The sequence below is a fragment of the Pelodiscus sinensis genome, chromosome 15, assembly GCF_049634645.1.
Source record: "Pelodiscus sinensis isolate JC-2024 chromosome 15, ASM4963464v1, whole genome shotgun sequence".
In the NCBI taxonomy this organism is placed as follows: Eukaryota; Metazoa; Chordata; order Testudines; family Trionychidae; genus Pelodiscus; species Pelodiscus sinensis.
In genome coordinates, this window is record NC_134725.1 from 14,738,852 (window position 1) to 14,760,803 (window position 21,952).

General features: G+C 47.9%; 1 protein-coding gene and 1 long non-coding RNA gene across 2 annotated transcripts in view; both read right to left on the reverse strand.

Annotated features, from left to right (window-relative positions):
* The window catches only part of PRODH (proline dehydrogenase 1), a 38,091-nt gene that overhangs the window by 7,905 nt on the left and 8,234 nt on the right, over positions 1 to 21,952 (reverse strand). Inside the window, exons 3-8 of the mRNA XM_075898222.1 lie at positions 11,017 to 11,051; positions 9,170 to 9,319; positions 8,776 to 8,840; positions 8,106 to 8,222; positions 6,415 to 6,494; positions 5,919 to 6,000 (exon numbers count right to left, since the gene is read on the reverse strand). Coding sequence (XP_075754337.1) covers positions 5,919 to 6,000; positions 6,415 to 6,494; positions 8,106 to 8,222; positions 8,776 to 8,840; positions 9,170 to 9,319; positions 11,017 to 11,051 — 529 coding nt within the window. The remainder of the gene's footprint in view (positions 1 to 5,918; positions 6,001 to 6,414; positions 6,495 to 8,105; positions 8,223 to 8,775; positions 8,841 to 9,169; positions 9,320 to 11,016; positions 11,052 to 21,952) is intronic.
* On the reverse strand, positions 1,460 to 5,613 carry LOC142818477 (uncharacterized). Its single transcript, XR_012895959.1, has 2 exons — positions 1,973 to 5,613; positions 1,460 to 1,709 (listed from the first exon to the last, which is right to left on the reverse strand). It is a non-coding gene; the product is annotated as an uncharacterized LOC142818477 (long non-coding RNA).

The window sequence follows — 21,952 nt, forward strand, 5'->3', positions numbered from 1 at the left end:
CACCAGTTGACTGGTGTGACTTAGCAGCATTGCTGCTGACGGGCTGCTCAGGTTTACTTACTGGCTCAGTAGCCATGGAACCTCGTGGGTCCCATTAGTCATGATTTGCTGTTTGCAGCCAAGAGGAGCCACAGCAAACTGTGTGACGTGAGCTGCTGCTTCCAGTGGCCCCCCTTGGCTACAAACGGCAAACCATGGCCAATGGGCGCCACAAGGCTCTGCAGCGCCATTAAGTAAACAAACCCAAGCAGCCCATTAGCTCTCTCAAAGTAGGGCCATTGCCCACTTTGGGAAACTACTTTAAAACAGCACATGCATCTGCCGAAGTGGGTCTTTGCCCACAACACTTCAGTTAGTCTATAAGGTGCCACAGGACTCCTCGCCGCTTTTACTTTAAAACACCATCAGCAAATACATTTCTGGAATGGTTCACACTTTGCTCTGAAGTTTATTATAGTTGGCATTATGGAGAGATGATTGCTGGATGCCCATATTGTAGCCACCTTCTCTTCTTCAGCAGTTAAGGTCTGATTGTGGTACAGAGAATATCTACAAGAAAATGAGCTAGAACTAGTGCCTGTCCCATTCATTTTTTTAATGCCTGTAATTTTAACTTCAGCATTCCATATTTCTCTTAAGCTTTCACTCAGTTCCTTCCAAATTTTAACACCATCAGAAATATAACAGCTATTTCTCTGCATTTGTGTCCCAGGCCACAGAAATAGGCTTCAGGGTAGTCAGCTTTTCTCTTAAGCCCCATGTTGAGAACTTTGGCTGTGACGTGCCATCTTTTTCACAATTTTGTTCACAAACTGTCATGAGATTAGGCCACTCCTTGTATAGTGCTCAAAACTATCCACTGCTGAGTTCCATTGCACGTCTTGTGGGAGTATTAACTTGGTTCCTCCCACTTGTTCCAGAACAGCTACTGCCAAGAGGTTGAAATGGCAAAATACTTCCATAACAACATTAGCCTTTATTTCTGAAACACTGATGTCTTTCGCTACAAGGTGCATCAAGGGAGTACTGTAACTATGTTATTAGCTGGGGACTATCTTGACTCCCGTAAATTTCTTCTCACCATGGATACATCGGCAGCATTGTCTGACCAAGCTAGAAACTAGACAACTGAATTTCTCAGAGCTTTCACTGCTACTTTTTCCTAAGTATTCTGCTGTTGTGTACATTTCCTGATATATCAATTGTTTCTACAAGGAAGACATTCCCTTCTGTTGTCACACAAGCACATACAATGGGATAACTGTGGACAATGCGTCACAGATCAATACTCAAGTTAACAATTTTACTCTAGACTTTTTGTACACCGCTCCATTTTTTTCCATAAACTTTATCCAGCAATTTGCTTGTGGTATCTACTTTGGTGGGTGGACTGCATCTTGGTCTTAGTGACTGAACCATGTTAATGAAGTGCAGGTTGTCAATCACACAGAAAGGAGAGTTTGTTGCATAAATAAATGGGGCAATTTTTTAATCAATTACCTCATTGTGTAATCAGCTGGTTCCTATCACATCATCTATGGTAGGTTTTTTTTTTTAATAAGTTTTTTGTTTTACAGGTGATTGTGGCTATGTGGCATACATAATGTGACTGAAACCCTATCATTGGCAGATAACTCAAACGATATACGATGATGGTGATCTTGAAGGTGGATACTCTTCAGAATCCTGTATGTTGAGGATGGATTCTCCTAAACAAAATAAGTTTAATGAAATTATTTAGTTACCATATTGTTAATTTATTACTCACTGCATTCATTGACAAGCAATACTAATTAAAAGGTGAAATTGTAAAAAGGAAGAAATGCCTGCTTCACCTATTTCTTTTTAATCACAATTGTATCAAAAATGAGAGCAACAATTATATTTTTTAATCAATCATAAGTAGTCAAGACTAGTCCAGAAGGAAGGCAGGCAGTCCTTAAAAAGAGAATGAAATAAAAAGTTTACCAACCTGAACATGCTGCATGTTCAGACATGTTCCTTTCACCATCTTCAACAGCAGCTTTCTCCTGAGAAGGAACACTTCTCATTCATGATGTTTCTTCATTCAGGCCACCAGGCCTTGCCTTTCTTTGTTGAACTGTTTGCATTTTGCATGCATGCCTGTCTTAACCACAGGTAGAGGAGCTTCATTAAAATATTCCAAAACTGGGCCTCTTAAGGCCAGCTGCCATTATAGGTTTTCCCTTCTAGTGAGAGAATGGTATAGTAGATCTCAAATCAATGAAGGATACCTTCAGGAAGGCTTTGAGACTTCTGGAATATGCTACTTAGTTTCACTTTTGTTTCTACTGCCTGTCCTTCCCTTCTCACATTGATCTCTAGACTTCTTCCCCTGTCCCTCTACTATTCCATCCCCAACAATCTTCTATTTATTGAACTGATTGAAATTTTGCACTTTTAGAGAGAAGGATTTGACACCCTACACAAATCTGCAGAAGGACAATAGGGTTGAGATCTAATATTTCTCACTTCTATATAGTATTTATGTATTTCAAAATATTTTTGCTGTTAACAAGCAGGCTCTCTGGAGACACAATCCAGTTAGAGAACTGCAAAACTAAGCATCTCTGATGGTATCTTCTAGACCAGGGTTGGGCAATAATTTTTGACCAGGGGCCAGTTCAGAAATTTCTGAAGTCACCCTAGGCCACCCCAGAATGGCCAGGACATCACCCTACCACAGGCTGCCCAAGGACTCTGGCCCCAGACTCTTGCTGTTGAAGGGTGCTGCAGGGCTCTAGCCCAGCATTTCTGGAGGCTGCCAAAGTCCTGTGTTGCCTGACATCAGCCCAAAGTCCTGTGTTGCCTGCAGCTGAGTGAAGACCCTGTTTTTCCCCTGTTCCTTCCTCCCTAGGCTCCCGGGCAATCTGGTCCAGCAATTTGCAGGACCACAGATGTTGCCAGACCAGAGAATGTTGTTTTTTAGAGGTACAATCTGTACCATGAGACCAGGCTGGGATACATTTAGTCATGGACATCAGTAGATGTCTGATCACAAGACTGTCAGGGGAACTATCTGACTATACTAACAAGCTTGAGATAAAAGGATTAATAGCCTCTGTGAGAAGGGCACAACATTAGAATGGGGAGGACCAGAAAAGAAGGAGAGGGGGCCAACACCATTCCTGAATATGCACTGGCATAGTGGTGTTGGCATAACACAAGTTGTACCTCAGCTTTTATGGATTGAGAGATGCCAGGATGTCATCATGGGGTGAGGACCACGTGGAGTAAGACGACTAACACTTGAGGCTGTTTTGCAAAGGATGGTGGGAGTCTAGGGATGCTCAGCTCCTGTATTCTCTCTAGCGGCCTCACAGGGCTAGAGGCTCTGCAAACTGTATCAACTATACAAACGAGAAAGTTTGTCTATTTGTTCAAGAACTCCTAAACAGTAAGAGCTAGGACCACCAAATTCAGTACTCAGCTTCCTCTTATCATAATGTAAAGCAAGGTCAGGGTTTGGTTGTGCCAAGACAATGGGATGTGCGTGGAATGGGATTGCTTCTCAAAACCATACCTAGTGATTCTGTTTGATAAGTGAAAGAGGATGGCTGAGGGCTCACCAGGAACTGCTCCAGCCCCACGCCTCCCACCTTCTATGTGTCTCTTAGGAAGGATGGGAGAGCTGAAGCTCCTCACCCTGATTCACACACGAATATTGCTGGTTGTTCCCATTCCTCAGGGAGTGAGGGGAAGTGGCACCTTCGTCCCTCTGACTGGGGAACGCAGATGGTAGATGAATGTGGACCTGTCCCAGCTGGGGCTCATGCACCCCTTCCTCTGCAGTGCCATCGAGAGGTGCTTCTCACCTGGCCCCGAGCTGCTCTGTGACAGGGGGCTGGGGTAGTCCTCTCTCCCCAAGGCAAGCCTGCAAACTGAACCCCTCATCTCCAGTCCCACCCAAGAACAATGATTTAAAAGAAGCATGGACATTTTCATTGTATTTTATAAAAAGCAAAACTGAGTTAAGGACCTAAACAATGCCTGGTAAATCTTCAGAAAACTCACCATCGGTGGTGGGTTTTACCTACAAAAATATATAGAATCATGAGCTTTTGTAAGTCTCTAAAGTGCCACAGGACTACTCGTTTTTAAGGTTACGAACTAACACGGCTACCCCTCTGAGGCTGTATTTATAGTCTCTTGAAGTGTTGCAACTGAGGTTCCTAAAGCAGGAACTGATAGTACTGGGCCTAAACCAGGGACTGGAAGCTAACAAATTCTAATGTGGTAACGGGGGAAAAACAAATTAATCTAATCAATAGATCAGGCAACAATTCACTCTTTGATTGTCTTCTGAATGGCTCAGTCCTTCTGCATTCAGCTTGTCCTTCCCAATGGCTTCTCTTTCATATCCAGTTTGCAATCTCCAACTTGAAGTGATGCTTAAATGACAGGTCTGATTTCTCTTCCCGTCAGGCCGTCTGGATTCTGCGTTTCCCCAGCTAGTGACACTGACCACCATGGAAAGGTCAGGAACCCAGGTCCTTACAGTCAAATACGTGGAGGGATCCAATAAGGAAAACTGCTCAGCCCTCCCTTTTGTGATGGTGCAGAAAGACAGGATAACCTGGGGCTGGAGACTACAGATCCCAGACCCCAAGGGGAGAGAATTCTTTATGATGCATGGTGTAAGTCAGTGGCCACCAGCCAGTCGATCGGGATCTACAGGTAGATCTTGGGAGCCCGACAGGTGATCCTGACTGGTTGGCCAAGAGGCTTCCAAGTGCCTGCACTTCAGCTGCCCCTCCCACCACCGCTGTGTATCTCCTGCCTTTTGCCTTGGCGCTCCCTCCCGCCCTGCCCAGAAGCCTCCTACTTGTGGTGCAGGTACAGAGCAGGGATGGGGGTGCTGATGTCAGGGTGCCCCCTCTTCCACCTTGTATTCTATCTCCACAGAATAGAGGAGGGGAGGCACAACAGGATTTGGGATGGTGGGAATTTAGTGGCTGCTTTTGGGAGTGGTGCAAGGCCAGGGCAAGCCTGCCTTAGCCCCATTGCACCACCACCCAGGAGCCTCCTGCGGTCAGCAGTGCCCAGCTGAAGCAGCTCCAAACCCATGCCCCAGTCATGAACCCAAGCCCCACCCCAGCCCTGAGCCCCCTGAACCTAAACTCCCTCCCAAAGCCTGCACCATGAACCCCTTCTTGCACCCCAACTCCCCAGCCCAGCTCAGAGCTCCTGACGTATTCCAAATCCCTTAGCTCAAGATCCCAACCCTCTGCCCGGTGAAAGGAAGGGAGAATGGGGGAGGGAAGAAGGATGGAGTGAGCAGGGAGGGCCCTCAGAGAAGGAGCAAGAAGGAAGCAGGGCAAGTGTATTGGGGTTTGAGATAGATCTTGGATTGCACTAAATTCAAAAAGTGATCTTTGTGCTTAAGGCTGGACCACTGATGTAAGTAGAAGCAATGGGATGCAAATTAAGGGATTAGACCAACAGAAGTTCCTCCCATGTGACAGTGATAGAAATGTAGCCGTGTTTGTCCTGCATTTTGCTTCAGCTACCCCAGACTATGTAGCACTTTAAAGACTAACAAGATGGTTTATTAGATGATGAGCTTTCGTGGGCCAGACCCACTTCCACAGATCAAATCTGAGGAAGTGGGTCTGGCCCACGAAAGCTCATCATCTAATAAACCATCTTGTTAGTCTTTAAAGTGCTACATTGTCCTGCATTTTGTCCCATGTGACAGTGGCTGAACCCCATTGTTTGGGGGGTTTTAGAACTGACTAGCTAAGACATCAGGGACCTGATGCATGATGCCCCCTTCCCAGCACAGCACCAAGGGAGCTCTCCAGCTCCAGTGTCCCAGGTCATTACCTGGAAGGAGCTCTACTGCTCAGGAGAGTTTCTGCGGGGCCTCTCCCTGGCCCAAAGCGGCACGCACTCACCTTCATGTTTGGGATGAGCAACAGTTTGGAGAGCTTTGTTCGGCTGTCAATCAGGCTGTTCCAGTCCAGCAGGTCCACGGTGCTACCGTCAATGAGAATCACATTAGTGACAGCTCTACGCAAGCTGTAGACTGCCTCCAACCCCAGCAGGCTCCCCAAGGGGTACGCTGGCAGCAGCTTCATTAGTCCATTTAGAGTAATGGCCCAGAGCCTTGTGCTGCTCGATTTGACCAGAATGGGGAGAGGGGGCGTTCAGCCAAAGAAGCAGAGTCTGTAGCTACTTACCCATGAAAAACTTTCTACAGCAGCCAGGTATGAAAGCCTGCCTCTCCTAGAACCCCTGCCCCAAAAACTGCTCTAGGATTTGGGAAGCTCTCTGCCACAACCCTTCTCCCTAGTCTCCCCAACAGTCTTTGGGATGCCTCCTTGTGATCCTTTCCATGGCACCCACATCTCTCCCAACTCCAGCCAGTCTGACCCTCCAAAGGGAGCTCACCCAGACACGCCCAGGTTCTCGCCTGTGAACCAGTGCTGGCTTTCTGCTTTGGTTGCAATCCCAAGGCTTGCTAGGGTCTCCTGAAATGAGAAAGGAGCTGGTCAGAGTCCCTGCTGCTACCTGCTTTGCTCCAGGGCAGGACACACAGCCAGGTGGCTGAGAGGTGCACAGCCCCTGCAGAGTCAATAGCACCTGTGGAATTAACAGTACCTAACCACCACCTAGCACTTCCCAGAGGAGTCTCCGCTGCTGCTGAGAAGCTCTCAGCAGAGAAGGGAGTACTCGCTTCATGGCTGCAAGAGCTATGCAAGCATGTGCACCAGCAACTAGAACAGACGTCACCGGTACGAGCAACAAAGGAGGGCTCCTCCCACTGCCCTGCTTGGAAGAGGCAACAATCGATCGCAGGAGATTTACAGTGCACCAGACCTATGAAGAGGGATGGGGATCCTAGAGCAGCCCAGGGGAAGGACAGGGGTAAATGCACAGAAACAAGCCCAAAGGGGAGACAGGGGAGAAAGGACACAGGTTATAAGGGCTGCAGCATCACACTTTTGGCCACTGGTCCTGGAACCAGAACAGTGCTCCTCCCTGACTGACTTTCATCTAGTCTGGCCGCCTGCACAGCGCAGGCCACAGAACCTCACCCACCCACTCCTATAATACAGCAGTTCCCAAATGCCGGTCTGGCTGCCGGGCTGTGGTGGCTTTGGGAACCAAGGCTGGGGTACACTGTTCCTGCTATGGTTGTTGGGAGAGGTATGTCCTGCCCAGCCTCTCAGCTAGCAGGGGAAAAGAGCTTGGCTGCACAGCAGGAGGGTTGCGTGGAGCCTGGCATGGCAGCGTTAGAGCAGCTGCAACCCAGGCAGCAGCGCTCAGCTGGTGGCTGGGAGACAGTGCAGGGTTAGGTGAGTGGGCAGGGCAGGCACTGGTAGTTCCAAGGAGGAGGGCTAGTGTTGGGGGGCTCTAAGAAGCAGGCAGCTGACACTGGGGTGTCCAGGTGGGGAGCTGACACACGGGGAGGCTCTGGGAGCAGGGCTAGTAGCGGAGCTCTGGAAACGGGGCTAATATTGGGGACTAACACTGGGGAGGTTGGGTGCAGCGGGGCTCTGGAAACAGGAGGCTGGCACTGGGGGGGTGAGTTCAGGAGACTGGGGGGGATAGTGGAAGGTTGGGGGGCTCTAGGAGATAGGGCTGGTACTGGGGGCCAGGGCTTTTGGCCAACAAATTATATTTGCATATGGACATTTTTATTTCCATGTTCATTATTTAAATGAATATGTTGCCTGTCTGCCAAAAGTTTGTGAATGGGCTTGCCAGCTCCCAGTATAAAAAAGGTTGAGAACCACTGCTGTAACAGACCTCTCACCTCCTGGACCAGGTTCCCTCAAATCATAGTTCAAAGACTTCAAGTTACAGGGAAGACACCAGCTACACCAGTTTAAATCTGCATCCTGCCGAGGAAGGTGAAACCCAACTGATCCATCACCCCAGACGTGGTGATCACTAAGCACAGCCCACAGTCTGAAATAATTCTCTCAGTTCAGTCCTCCCCAGTGTTTTGATCCAAGCCCTGCAAAACATTTCATAGCAGCCAGGAGCAGGGGTGATTAACCCAGGGCACAAGCAGCCCTGATTCATTCCCAGACAATGCCTGTGGGGCAGAGGGTGATAGGAAAGCGCCAGCTCACCTGCAACTTCTTCACTTCCAGTTTGGTCTCCACCAGAGTCAGCCCAGCCTTGCCTTGTTCTGCAGCCATCTGGTGAAAGAACCTCCTCCACTTCATCAGCACCTCTGAGAACTGCAGCTGGGAGAGCAGAGCCAAGGGTGAGCTTCCCCTTCCCCTCACCAGCAGAGACGGCTCCTATGATCACGTCCCATAGGTGCTATCCAGCCTGCCAAATGCTCTGCCATGCCAAAGGAGCAGGACCTCAACAGCCAATGGTTCCACCCACTACCCCAGGCCACTGGTAGTAAAGAGCAAGATCTCTAAACCTGACACTCAGCAGGTGTCCCAGGACACTGGCCTCCCAAGGGAGTCTATCAAGCATCACCACCACATTACCCACAAGAATATGCCTAGCATGGACCCAATTGGAGGGACCCTCCTGCCTGGCACCCAGCTCACCGCACCGAGCCCAAATGGCAGGCTGCTGCCTCTGATAAGCACTGACCTCTTCAAGGTAGATCTGGTCCCAGAAACCCTCATATAGGGCTAGCAGCTCCATCCCCCCCTCACACCAGAGCTGCTGCATCTGCCACTTGGAACTAGTTTCAAGTAACTCCCTGAACCTGTCTGAACCTAAGCACCTCTCCCTTTGCAATTGTGCGAGCCCTTGCACCATGAGTCAGTCACTCACCAGGAACTGAGGCCTTCCCAAAGCGGTCAGCTTAATGGCCAAAAAGCTGTCCTCTGAGCTGCCACCTAAATAAAGCCAGAGAACGTGCTCAAGTGGCGGCAAGTGCCCATGACACCAGGACAAGTAAAGGAAAGCAGCATAGGAGAATCCAGCATGGCTGCCAGCCAGAGAGGAAGGAGGAATGTAAACAGTCCACCTGAGCCAGCATATCTGCCCTTCGCTTACTCTTGAGACTGCAGCAGCACCTGCTCCCCTGCAGCAAGCCGCACAGTGCTGACGGTCACAGCAGGAGGGCACCTGCAGAGCCACAGCCCATGAGTGGTGATGCAGACTGCTGGGGGAAGGGTACAGTGCTAAGAGGGCACTATGGGGGGTGGCACGTGAAAGAACCTACTTGAGGCCTTGATACAATTCAGGAACGTGTCCACGTGCTGATCACACTTGGCTTCATCTGCGTAGAAGTAGGTACGAGCACTGATGACCCCGCCTCGGCGGTCCCCAAACCCCTGATGCGCACGGTATTTCTTCTCTCTCCGGCTGGTATCTGGAGACAGGCAGGGTACACATACTGCAGGGTTGGCAAAGGGGAAGGGAGTGCCAAAGAGACACTAATAGTCCCTGGAACAAACCCCTTACTCTTACTAGCTAAAGAGGCTAGGGATGATTGGAGTATCTGACAGGTCTCCTGGGCCTGGGATTCTCATTTTCATTAGATCAAGCTCTAGAATCAAAGAATATGAGAACCAGAAGGGACCTCGAGAGGTCATCAAGTGCAGTCTCCTGCTCTCATGGCAGGACCAAGTAACATCTAACCTGCTCCTAAATATCTCCAGTGTTGGACAGTCCACAACCACCTGAGGAAATAACCACCCAGACAGTTAGGAAGTTCTTCCTAATGTCCAACCTAAACCTCCCTTGCTGCAATTGAAGCCCATTGCTTCTTGTCCGATCAGATGCCAAAGAACAATTTTTCCTCCCCTCTCTTAGATACTTGAAAACAGCTAAAATGTCCTCTCCCAGTCTTCTCTTTTCTAAATTAAACCCAATTCCTTCAATCTTCCCTGATAGCTCATATTTTCTAGACCTTTAATCATTCTTGTTGCTCTTCTCTGGACCTTCTTCAATTTCTCCACATCTTTCTTGAAATGTGGTGCCTAGAACTGGACACAATACTCCAGCTGAGGCCTAGTCAGTGCAGAGTAGAGCAGCTCACATCACTCCTGTTAATGCATCCCAGCATGATGTTTGCTTTTTTTGCAACAGTGTCACACTTTACTCGTGTAGCTTGTGGCCCATTATGACCCCTAGATCCCTTTCTGCCGTGCTCCTTCCTAGACAGACTCTTCCCACTCTGTATGCGTGACACTGTTTGTTCCTTTCCGAGGGGAACACTTTGCATTTGTCCTTATTAAACATCATATTTACCACAGACCATTTCTCCAGTTTGTCCAGACCATTCTGAATTATGACCCTAACCTCCAAGGCACTTGCAACCCCTCCCAGCTTGGTATCATCTGCAAACTTAATAAGCGTATTCTCTATGCCAGTATCTAAATCACCGATGAAGATACTGAACAGAACTGGTCCCAAAACTGATCCCTGCAGAACCCCACTTGTTATACCCTTCCAGCACGACTGGGAGTCAGTTATGCACCCACCTTATAGTAGCCCCAGCTAGGTGTTATTCCCCTAGTAGTTTAAGAAGGTCATTGAGACTGAATCAAATACTTACTAAAGTCTATGTATACCACATCCACCACTCCCCCCTTATCTACAAGGCTTGTTACTCTATCAAAGAAAGCTATCATGACATGATTTGTTCTGTACAAATCCATGCTGGCTGTTACCAGTCAGTTTAACTTCTGTGTTGGGAAAGATAATAGAGCAAGTAATTAAGGAATCCATCTGCAAACATCTGGCATATAAGGTGAGAGGTATGTAGTTTTCTGGGTTGTTATTTTTTTTAACAGATGGGCACTAGATTTGCCCTTTTCCAGCCTTCTGGAATCTCTCCTGACTTTCATGACTTCTAGCTCATTCACAAGTCAATGGGCTGGATGCAGGATTCCCTACGGTCTATGCCTGGGTTTCCATGGTTTATAAACCCACCCGCTGAACATTAACATCCCAGATCTTCCTGCACAACAAGAGCGTGAGGACCAGAACCCTGTATTATGTTGTAGGAAGGGATCAAAGAGCAGAGCCCAACCAGGACACACAAAGAATGGTTGTGTCACTCACCCCCCATCTCCTTCTCAGATGCGGAGGTACAGGAGCTAGAGGGAGAAAGCAGATAATGAGACAGGAGCCAGGGCAATCCAGGCAGCCCCCTTGAATCGTCCACCACCCTCTCAACCCCTCCACACCCAAAGAGTCAGTGGGCTCGGCCTGACCCCTACAAGCCTCTCACCCTTCCTGTTCCTCACTCTAGCACCTGCCATACATAATTGGGCTTCTCTTAAGCAGCTCTGGGCCCGGACTACTTTGCTTGTGGGGAAGGGGATTTTTTCAAGGCCTCCTTCAAGCACAAGCCCACTGGAGTCCGTTCATGTGCAGCTGCTTCCCTCCACTGCAGGAAACACAATGCCTGGGAAAAGGTCAGTCAAGGTCCCTACCTCACCCCCAAGGAGCAGCCAGCGCTGGGGTGGATAAACCCTCACAGGCAAGGAAAGCAAGTGGCCCTCATGAAAAGGCAGGGGATTCTGGGGAGCCAGAATGTCCATACTCCAGTTCAGCCATAGATGTACCTGTGTCAGCTCTTGACAGGTACATCTATGCAATGGCAGCTCTGAAAAGAGCCCCCTTCTCACGCCAACTGGATCTTTATACTAAGCACCAGCCTGCACTCCTTGGAGGAAGACAAGCCAAAAGGGAACCAACATGTTAGTATTAATCCTCTAGGGAGAGCTGAGGTTGGGGCTCAATTCATTGCATTCAACTCTCTTCCTTCTCCAGATCAGCTTCAGATCAGGTTAGGGTTAGTCTCCCTAAGCACTGACCTTGCCCTAGTTCTTCCTCCCTTTGCTGCTTTCCTTATGGATTATTTTAAATGTATGAATCATTATGCACACCAAACTTTACATTTCTTTAAGATGACTGGAGTCCTCCCATAAATATCTACATTAAGAAAAATATTATGGCTACAAGGGAATTAAGCCCAAGAAAGTTAGAGGTTTGCCTGTCCAAACCCACATTCTGCACTAGGGATGTTAAGTGTAGTTGACTAATCAATTAGTTAACTGTTAAGTCTAAGCTTAATCAGTCAATGCTATCAACTACCCACATTTAAATGCAGAGCTGCAGCAGGGAGCTGGGCGGACAGGCATCTTACATGGCATGCAGAGTAGGGATTTAAAATATGGTTAATTTACTAATCAACTAAGCAATACAATTTTTATTGACTACTCAATTAGTCAATAAGGGAAGGCAGCTCAGCTCTGTTCCAGCTTGCAATAGGTCCGGGAGCAAAATCCACTGTGCATCTACATTTGAAATGTAGCAGGAGCCAGGCCCAGTGTGTCTACCTAGCTCCTACTGCATTTTAAATTGCAGAGCTGCAGCAGGGGTTAGTCCAAAACTGGGACACAAGCTGGGACTGAACAGATGGCCTTCCTTTATTGGCTAATTGAGTAGTTGATAAACATTCTATGGACTACTTGATTAGTAAGTTAGCCTCATTTTAAAATCCCTACTCTGCACACCATGTAAAATGGGTACAAAGATACCTCCCTGCTTCTGAAAGGTGGAAACCATTTCATTAGTATTGGAGACCTGTGAAGGCTTATAGGAGGAGCCCAGTAAGGAGTAACAAACAAGTGCAATAATGGAATCTGCTAACAGAATGAATAGGCCAAGGAATATTGAATGGTTGCCTCATTCCCTGAGCACCCTGTATCCTGTACCAGCCCAGGTAATTAAAGATTACATGCAGTCCATGCACAAGGGGATTGAATTGAGGCTGCACGGGAGGCCAGAATTCAGGCAATTTTGAGTGCTTGACTTTGTAACTTTAGTAGCTATTTCAACATTGTTTATTGTATTTATGTTTACTAGGTTTCCCAAAAAAGGGAAAGTGCCATTACAGGATCCTTAAGAGGCTGTCAAGTAAGGCTGGAAGGCACCATGTGGCCACAAACAGGGACCACCCTCCCCTAGCACAGCCTTCTGCCTATTTGAATCCCCCCTCTAAACCAAAGGCAATACAGATTAGCATGTAAACAAATGGGTAGGTCTAACGCCCCGGGGGAAGGACTAGTGGGGTCCTGGGGTCAGCAATGGGGCTGGTTGGTTTAAAAACTTAATGAAATTCCACATGAACAAGCTAAAAACTATCCAATTGCAGCCAGAGCAGCTACATGGGGCCTCCTTGCTGAACTGAACTGCATTCTCTATTATGACTAAGGGCGCTACTGAGACTAAGAGTAGTATAGGCAATACTCCACCTGCCTCTGCCTAACCCATGGATCAGTTCAAGGGCATTACTTTGATCATGGCAGGGGTGAAAGTACCCCCAGCAATTCAAACAGGTCAGGACAGATGCCAATGCCAGGAGAAAAATAAAAAAGCTGAAAGAAAAGTCAAGAGGCAGAATTTAACAGGAAAACGTATTGCCTGGTGAGAGAAGCTACAAAGCTGGAAGCAAGAGATAGGTTTACAGCAAGGTACAGTCCTAGTATTAGTACAGCTAGGCAAAGTGATGGCAGCAGATTCCGTCTGTTAAGAGGATTTCTCAATTTCACTAGAAACAAGGAATTTTCAAAGTATGGACACCAAGCTTTGTTAGGGCCAGTCTATGCAGGTTTTGTACCGTACAGAGACTGATGATGAAAATCACGCAACCTCTGAGTGTGGTGCAGTGATCCCCATATGAGATACTAAAATTTAACAATGCAAGCACATTTCACACTGGCTTTGTTATTCCCACACTAAGGCTTAAGTGTATGTGCTTTCAAATCTTTACATTGTGTAACTCAAAACTGTGCAGCTAGAAGCTGAGTAGGAGGAAGTAAAACAGGCCTGTTCACTGGTATCTGTGCCAGGCTGAGTGAAAAGCTAGAACAGCAGCAAGACATCAGTCTTGGTTTGTGAATATGAGAGTGCACACTCATGTGTCAACATGCCCACTGCATTTGCATTTGAGTACAACCAGGTTCTCTGGTTCCTGACCAGGGCACATAAACCTTTAGTTAAAATGGGGCATTAATAGAAAGGGGTTTAATCAAATTTTTTAAACAACTTTTTTCACAGCAGAATAAAGAAACACACTCCCAGGAAGATCCTCCTTTCTGGAATGTTAATCCCAGCTAGTAAAGAAATCGCCACAGCAGATAACCCACACTTGCTTAAATATTTGCCCACAACAATTTATGGGATGGAGCAACAAGGGAATAAATCTGGTCAGGAGAGAAAAAACATCTTCTTTAACAGAGTGCAAAGCAGCACAGTGCCCCTGCACTAGGGATGTTAAAACGTAGTTTTACATTTACACAAGGGGTGGGGGGAGAGGAGTTGAGTGCTGGTGCTCATAGGGAGAAGACTTAAACTGGCTCCTGCCCCCTCCCTCCCAATGCTGCTGCCTCTGTGGGAAAACTGTAATTTTGTTTCCTGTTTGGCCAGTGTGGCAAACCGATCTTAGAACCGGCAGCACATCTCAGCAGCACACCTAACCATGAACGCCTAGGGTCACAAACGAGCTCCAGCCTGAAGATGCTAAATCAGATGTGTGGGGGGAGAGGAATCAGTTCAGGCAGAACTACAAAACAGCCAAAGAAACGCTGATATCTTGCCAAGATTGCAAAGGGCATGGTGAAGAAAGGAGACATCAGTGATGCCCAGCAGTGTGGTGTGAAAATAAAGGGGCTGGGGCAGGTGCACCAGAAAACAAAGGAGGCAAAAGACTTATGGTGATGGCCCAGACCATGCTGCTATTATAAGCAGCTACACGGAAGTCGGGAGGGGGCAATATGACCACTTCCCCAACTCAGTCCATGGGTCTCCCCCCAGAGACTCTTCAGGCAACAGCAGGAAGGACATTGTGGTTGAGGTAGAGGAGGAGGAGAATGGTCAGCAGGTGGCAGGATCTTGTTTTTGGAGACAAGTCCCTTCTCCAGGATGTATAGCAGCAGGGCCCTGAAGGGGGGTGGGGGGGGTGGGGGAAGGGTACTTCTGGTGAGTTCACATTTTTAATCATGTGACATGTGGGGAAAGGCATGTTGGGTGTGACCTATGGCAGCCACTCTGCCTACAGCAGGGTTCCCCGGGACAGGCTATTCACATGTCTGGAGACAGAGCGGGAATCCTCCCTGCACAGCTCCATAAAGCTCAGAGGTTCTTTTATCCTTCTCACCAGGTCTCCAGGGAGGCCGGCGTCATTCCAGCCTCCACAGTAGGACCCCTTTCCACGCCAAGTCCGCAGTAAGTGGTCTGGTGTCGCAGAAGCACAATACATTGCAGCCTAAGGTCCAGGTGCACATTCACTCAGCATCCGTTCCCTACTCTGATTTGGAGAAGACTGATACCACACACGGCAACCTGGATGAAAGGGTTTGAGCCCTTACCTTACTACCACATCCACTCCTTTACCCTCCTCCCCTGCATGCTCCTCAGTGTCCACATGAGCCTCCGCTTTGCTGCCATGCCTGGAACCCCTCCCATCCACAGGCTTCCGTGGGAGGGGAAGTTGCACACTCCTGGCAAATGGGGATACTGAACATACTTACCATGGGAGCTCTTGCCTAGCTGCAGGCACTGTGTTCCACATGCTTTCAAGCTGAGAAACGAAAAAAAAAAAGAGCCCCAGTCCGACCCTTAACATGCCTGCCACCAAACCAAGTCCAGCTGCTCCCTTAAGATCTGATGTACTTGCTGCATAGTGTGCACTTAAAAGCACAACTCTGGCTTTGTTTATAATATGCCTATAGTCTTCGACAGACACTTCTTTATGCTAGGAGATTAGGATCTACATTCCACCATGTATCTCCTGTAAAGTCTGCCCTTCGCTCCTCTGTCAGTGAGTGCAACTCTCCCCTGGCTCCTCCAGCTGTTTGCCTAGTACAGATCCAAAGGCAAAAATGTAATGAGGATGACATGTTCAATGAGTGAATGCAATCCGCCAACTTGGACAGGGTGCAATTAATGAGTGGAAGAATATGCTACTGTAGGGAATGTGAGCGAAGTGTGAGGGGAGCATGCAGCGAATGAGAAGTGAAGATGCAGAAGGATCATGTGTTGAAGATCATGGCAGGACTGATGATGTACCCAGCAGACTCACAGGAGAGTTAGATGCATTGAAACCCCCTCTGGCCCATGCTGACCCACATTCCTTCCTCACCAAGTTCCACTGCTTCCTCTCCCTTACTCTATGTATGCTAAATAGACAACATCATCATATAAACCCACTGGAAGGAGACTGCTGAAGAGTTTCAAAGGGATTTCAACAACTTCCACTCCATCAACCTTAGGCTAGAGCAATCCACACAAGAGATCCACTTCCTTGACACTACCGTATAATTAATGACAGCCACCGTGTACCGGAAACCTACCAACCATTATACTTACCTACATGCCTCTAGCTCCCCATCCAAGACATCACACACTTGACTGTTTACAGCCAAGCCCTAAGATACAACAGGATTTGCTCCAGTCCCACAGAGACAAACACCTACAGAAGCTCTATCAGGCATTCTTAAAACTTTATTACACTCCCGGGAGAAGTGAAAAAACAGATTGACAGAGCTAGATGAGTACCCAGGCATTAGCTTCAAGAGGCCCAACAAAGAAAACAGACCACTGGTCATCACCTACAGCCCCCACCTTAAACCCCTCCAGCATATCATTAACAATCTACAACAGGCCTGGGCAAAATACGGCCCACAGGCTCAATCTGGCCCTCCAAAGTACTGGATTTTGCCCACGGTGCTCCCCTGCTTGCCCTGCTCAAAAACATGGCTGCAGGGCTCCCTTACTGTTTTAAAACTGGAGGGGCGGGGGGGAGTTTTAGGAGCCACCCTGCCCCCAGCGCATTCCCATGGCTGGTTTCTGGCAGAAGCCAGCCAATGAGAGCTGTTTGTTAGAATGACAGGCAGCTCAGAAGAATCACGCTCCCTCTCCTGGGCTCAGTTATTCATGAAGCACATGGCCAGGCAGGTTGGAAGGGAAACATTTTAAGCTTGGCAGGCAGGCAGACAAGTTTGGCAACTTGGCCACAGCCTGCTTTGGGCATCCCCAGCCCTTTCCTGCCACAACTCTGCTTCCCCCTACCCCACTCAACATACCAAGCCCTTTGTCCCCCTCTTACACTTAAACTCCCTCCCCGACCTGGCACCCCAATCTCCTGCCCCAGATCACAACCCCCTCTCCTAGGTTACATCCCAAACCCCTGCACTCCAGTCCCCTGCCCTAAGTCACAACCGCCTACCGTAAAAACTCAAGTATAATGCGCACCTGCCTTTTAAACGTCAGAATTCTTGACTAAACTAAACTCTTATCTATTTTGCGCACCCCCAACTCCCTCAGACTCCAGTTTCCCTCCTGCACCCCAGTCCCTTACACCAAGCTCCCTTCTGCATCCAACCTCCATTCCAGACCCCACATCTCCTCTGTTAGTATCAGAAGTATGTGGCCCTCGACCACTTTCCAAAAATCTTAGAATTGCCGCGACCCCCTCCTCCATCAAAAGTTATTGCCCACCCCTTATCTACGATTCCTTACTCCCAGGCCTTGGAAGACAGGTCAGTCCTTGCCTACAGATAACCCCTAACCTGAAGCAAATTCTTTCCAGCAATTGCACACCACATTCTTCTACAAAGGAATTTCAGGAACAAACTAGAAACTGCAGAACTGGCCTTCATATGCAAATCTGACACCATGCAGGGACTGAACAAAAACGTTAACTAGATGAACCATTATATTCAACACCCATATCACATCAAAAGCTAAGTATTGGACACTTACAGTCCACTCTATTAGCCCCATTTAACACGACTATTATAATCAAACTTTTTCCTCCACCCCCTCTTCCCTTTTCCTGCTTTAAATTTGGGGGTTTCTGTACCTCTGTGCCTTTTGCTCCACGCGTTTGAAAAGGTGGGTTGTACCTACAAAAGCTCATGATACTATACATTTTTTGTTAGTCACTAAGATGCTACAGGGCCACTTATTTTTTAAGTTACAGACTAACATGGCTTTCTCTCCAAGACTTATTCTTACACCTGTGTCATTGCTGAACTAGGGGATTTGTAATATGCAGCTTTCCCTCCCTCCACCACACCCAAGCTCCTCTTCTGTCCCTGCTTCCTTGTGTTCCCTAAATAAAATACATGATTTCTCAACCATTTCTTTATTGCTTATGTTGCATACTAGCCAATTAGCCTGTCATAAGACAGGATTTTCAGGTCTCTCCACCACCTCTGTCTTCTCTCCTGAGCCTCCGGTCTCTTGCTCGCTCTCTCCTCCTCCTCCTGCCTCCCCCCCCCCCCCCCCAAGCTCTCCTCCGCCTCCTGCTTCTCTGTGTCTGTCTCTCTTCCCCCTCCTGCCTCACTCAGGGGACAGCGGAGCCCAAATGGCCAGGGGGCAGGGCCTGGAGCCGCTGTCATGCTGCACATCACCGCCCCGCCCCCCCCCCCTTTGCCTTCCGCCGTGGCGCTTGGCTGACTTCTGCGCCGTTCAGCCGGGCTGCCGCAGGGGAGCAAGCAGCCGTTTGGGCCCCGCACTCCCCATGCAGCACAGGCCTCCCAGAGGGAACAGCCAGCATTTCAGGCAACAGCGCTCCCCAGAGGGAACAGCCAGCATTTCACCGTTACAGACTCACATCGGGCTACTATACATATGATGGGAGGGAGGGGATTTATAGGCAAGCATACTTAATACTAGGGGCACCTTGTGAAGACAACATGCATAGCTGTCTATTGCTGGCCATTCACAGAGCTGTTTCTCAAAACCTCTGATTTGCAGTGCCCCTCAACATGTTTTCCTTATTGCTCTAGTGTCTGGCTGCTTGTAAGAGGCTAGGTGGTCCTTACATCCTTACTCACCATTCTGTGCTTCTCACACAACCAGAACTGGCATTCAACAGTGGCAAGAGGATCAAATGCTGCCAACATCTGCCTATCGCTCATCTCAAGTGCTTCACATAGTCTATTCACAGCCTCCTCAGATTCTTCCTCACTCTGGCAGGCCCTGGATAGGTTCTGGACATACTTCAGTATAAGATACAAGATGTTTGCTGTGATTACTATAGCATTTTGCTGCTGAATGGGGCTCATGCTTGCCCTGCTATAGCATCTGCAGGGATAACCATGGAAAAAACTCATTTCCTTTTTTTGCCAGTGTTTTCAAGCAGTGCAGCATGGAGGAGAGGAGTGCCCTATGGAACACTGATATATACCCAGAACCACCCCTATCAGGCACTGGAAGACAAACCTAGAATGCAAAGAGTTGGCAGGAACTGTGGGATAGCTACACAGTGCATCACTGTCAAAGCTGGTTGCCACCCTACTGGGGATGCACTGCGTCAAACTCTTGTGCACAGTGGGGACACACATCGTCGACTTTACAAAAATCGTGCACTAAAAAAATCAACTAATCAATTTGAGCTTTAGTGCAGGTGCGATCTCACTGACTTACAGAAGTACATGGATCTACACTAGAAGCACTACATAGGCACAGCTACACTGATGCTGCAACACATCTGGTGATGTACATAAAGGGGAAAGAGCTTTCCCATTGCAAGGTCTGAAATCTTCTTCTGCACCCATATTAGGAAAGCATCTGCCATAAGCCAAGAAACAAGAAGTCACATCTTCATTTTCCAACATTACATTGTTTTAATAGATGGGCTGTTAATGTGGCACTCCTGTACTAAAAATACCCACTATCACTAGATAAACAGGGACTGGTAAGGGGCAGGCAAAATATAGCCCATGAGCCAGATTCTCCCCACCACAATACTCTGGGGTGCTGATGACCCACAGACCAATGAAACTCTCCTGCCATGGCTCCACACACTGCCCAAAGTGGCTGGCTGCTAGGGCCTGTGTATCTCTGCACGGGCCACACTCCTTGAGGGCAGAGGAGTCTCTGCACGCTGCCCCAAACCCAGCACAATCCTCACAGCTCATTGGCCAGAAACCAGCCAATGGGACCTGCCTGGCCCATGATTGCATACCAAGCAGCATGTAAAGTCCTCTCCCCTCCAAGGAGTTCACAGCAAAGACACACATATGGCACTTCAAGCTGGCTGCTTTCAATGGCATGAGGGGCTGCGGAAGGTGGGGAGTCTGCCTGAGAGTCCCCCTGAGCCACCAGCCAGGGGCCACTTACTACAATAAGTGCATCCTGGCCAAAGCCTGTACCTGGCACCCCTCTGCAACCTTCCCAAAATTCCCTGTCCCAGGTCACAACCCTCTTTTCACCCCAACTCCCTCCCAAACCCTCCTGCACAAACTAGGTGACTAGGCAACAAAACTGCCTTTTCTACAATAAAATTAATCTGCCAAGTGATGTATATTGGGAAAGCAATTCCAACTCTATATCTATAAAATGTGGACTAATTTAGTGTTACCATTCCAGAGATCTTGGAGTAATTGAGGACAGTTTTCTGAAAGCATCTGCTCAACGTGCAGCAGCATCCTAAACAGAATGCTAGGAACTATTAAAAAGGGATAGCGAATAAGAGAGTGTCTTAATGTCTCTATATAAATGTAAGGCACACCCACATCTTGAATCCTGTATGCAGATGTGGTCATCTCATCTCAAAAAAGATATACTGGCATTAAGGATATTAAGTATCGGGTAACTGACTAATCGAATACTCAATGCCTTTTGCATTGACTATTCAATAGGGCACTTCAAAGGCGAAAGCACCGCATTGAGCCCGCGGTCAGCTGGGGACTCCCCCATTGACCCTGGGATCTGTGCGGTATTGCCGTTGTGACAGCACCGCACGGAGCCAGCTGGGGAATCCCCAAGCTTCAATGGGCACTGATGCTTTGTAGTACCTACCCCCATCTCTTCTCCCCCCCCACTTTGCCACCATTATCTGCTAGAGGCAGGAAGGGGTGGGGAGCGCGACTAGAAGACTATCCTGTCGACTATCTAATAAGCATAGGCATGTGAAGGACTAGTTGACTAACTGGCACTAGAAAAAGTTCAGAAAATGGCAATAAAAATTAGGGGCATGGAACAGATGCCATATGAGGAGAGATTAAGAAGATTAGGACTTTTTATCTTGGAAAGGAGACAACTCAGGGGGCATAATAGAGGTCTATAAAATAGAGGTCTACTAGGGTAGAGAAAGTAAATAAAGAAAGTTTACTTATTCACACAACACAAGAGCAAGGGGACACCAAATGAAATTTATAGGTATCAGGTTCAAAACAAAAGGAAGTACTTCTTTGTTCAATGCACAGTGATTCTGTGGAACTCTTTGCAAGATCTAGTGAAGGCCAGGACTTCAACAGGGTCCAAAAAAAAGCTATATAAATTCATGGAGGATAGGTCCATCAGTGGTGTGCCTCACCTCTGTTTGCCAGAAGCTGGGAATAGGCAACAGGGCAAAAGCACCTGATTACCTGTGCTGTTCATTCCCTCTGGGGCATTGGCCATTGTCGGAAAACAAGATACTGGGTAGTCTGGCCTGAAAGGGCATAGCCATTCTTATGTTTTTATGCACCCCATCCCCTAACCAGAGCTCCTTTCTGTGCCCAGTTTCCATCTCAGATCCTGCACCTCCTCCATTAATATTATGGAAGAGTATAGCCCTTGATCACTTTCCTAATTCTTGAAGTGTGTCCCTCAATCCCCCCCCCCCGTGCCAATCAAAAATTATTGCCTAGCCCCGTGTTAGATTGTCTAAAGAAAACCATTTAAGTGTATTCTGTCTGGGAAGGAATCACTTCAACAGTTGTGGTTGTGAAGCCTCTTCATTAAGGTTTTGTCTTTATGGCCCCCACCTCTGTTTACCTGAATGGTTTCTGTCTGGTTCTTTGATTGTCAGTTTGCTGCATAACTCTAAATTTTGCAGGATTTAAAATAAACTAAGGTGGTGGAGTAGGATTAGGCAAAGAACTGCTTTGCAATATGTCAGGACTGTTCAAAGAATTACTGTGTAATATTTTAATAAGATACAAGATGGTTAAGATATAGCCAAGCAGGACTCAAGTTTCATTATGTAAACTAG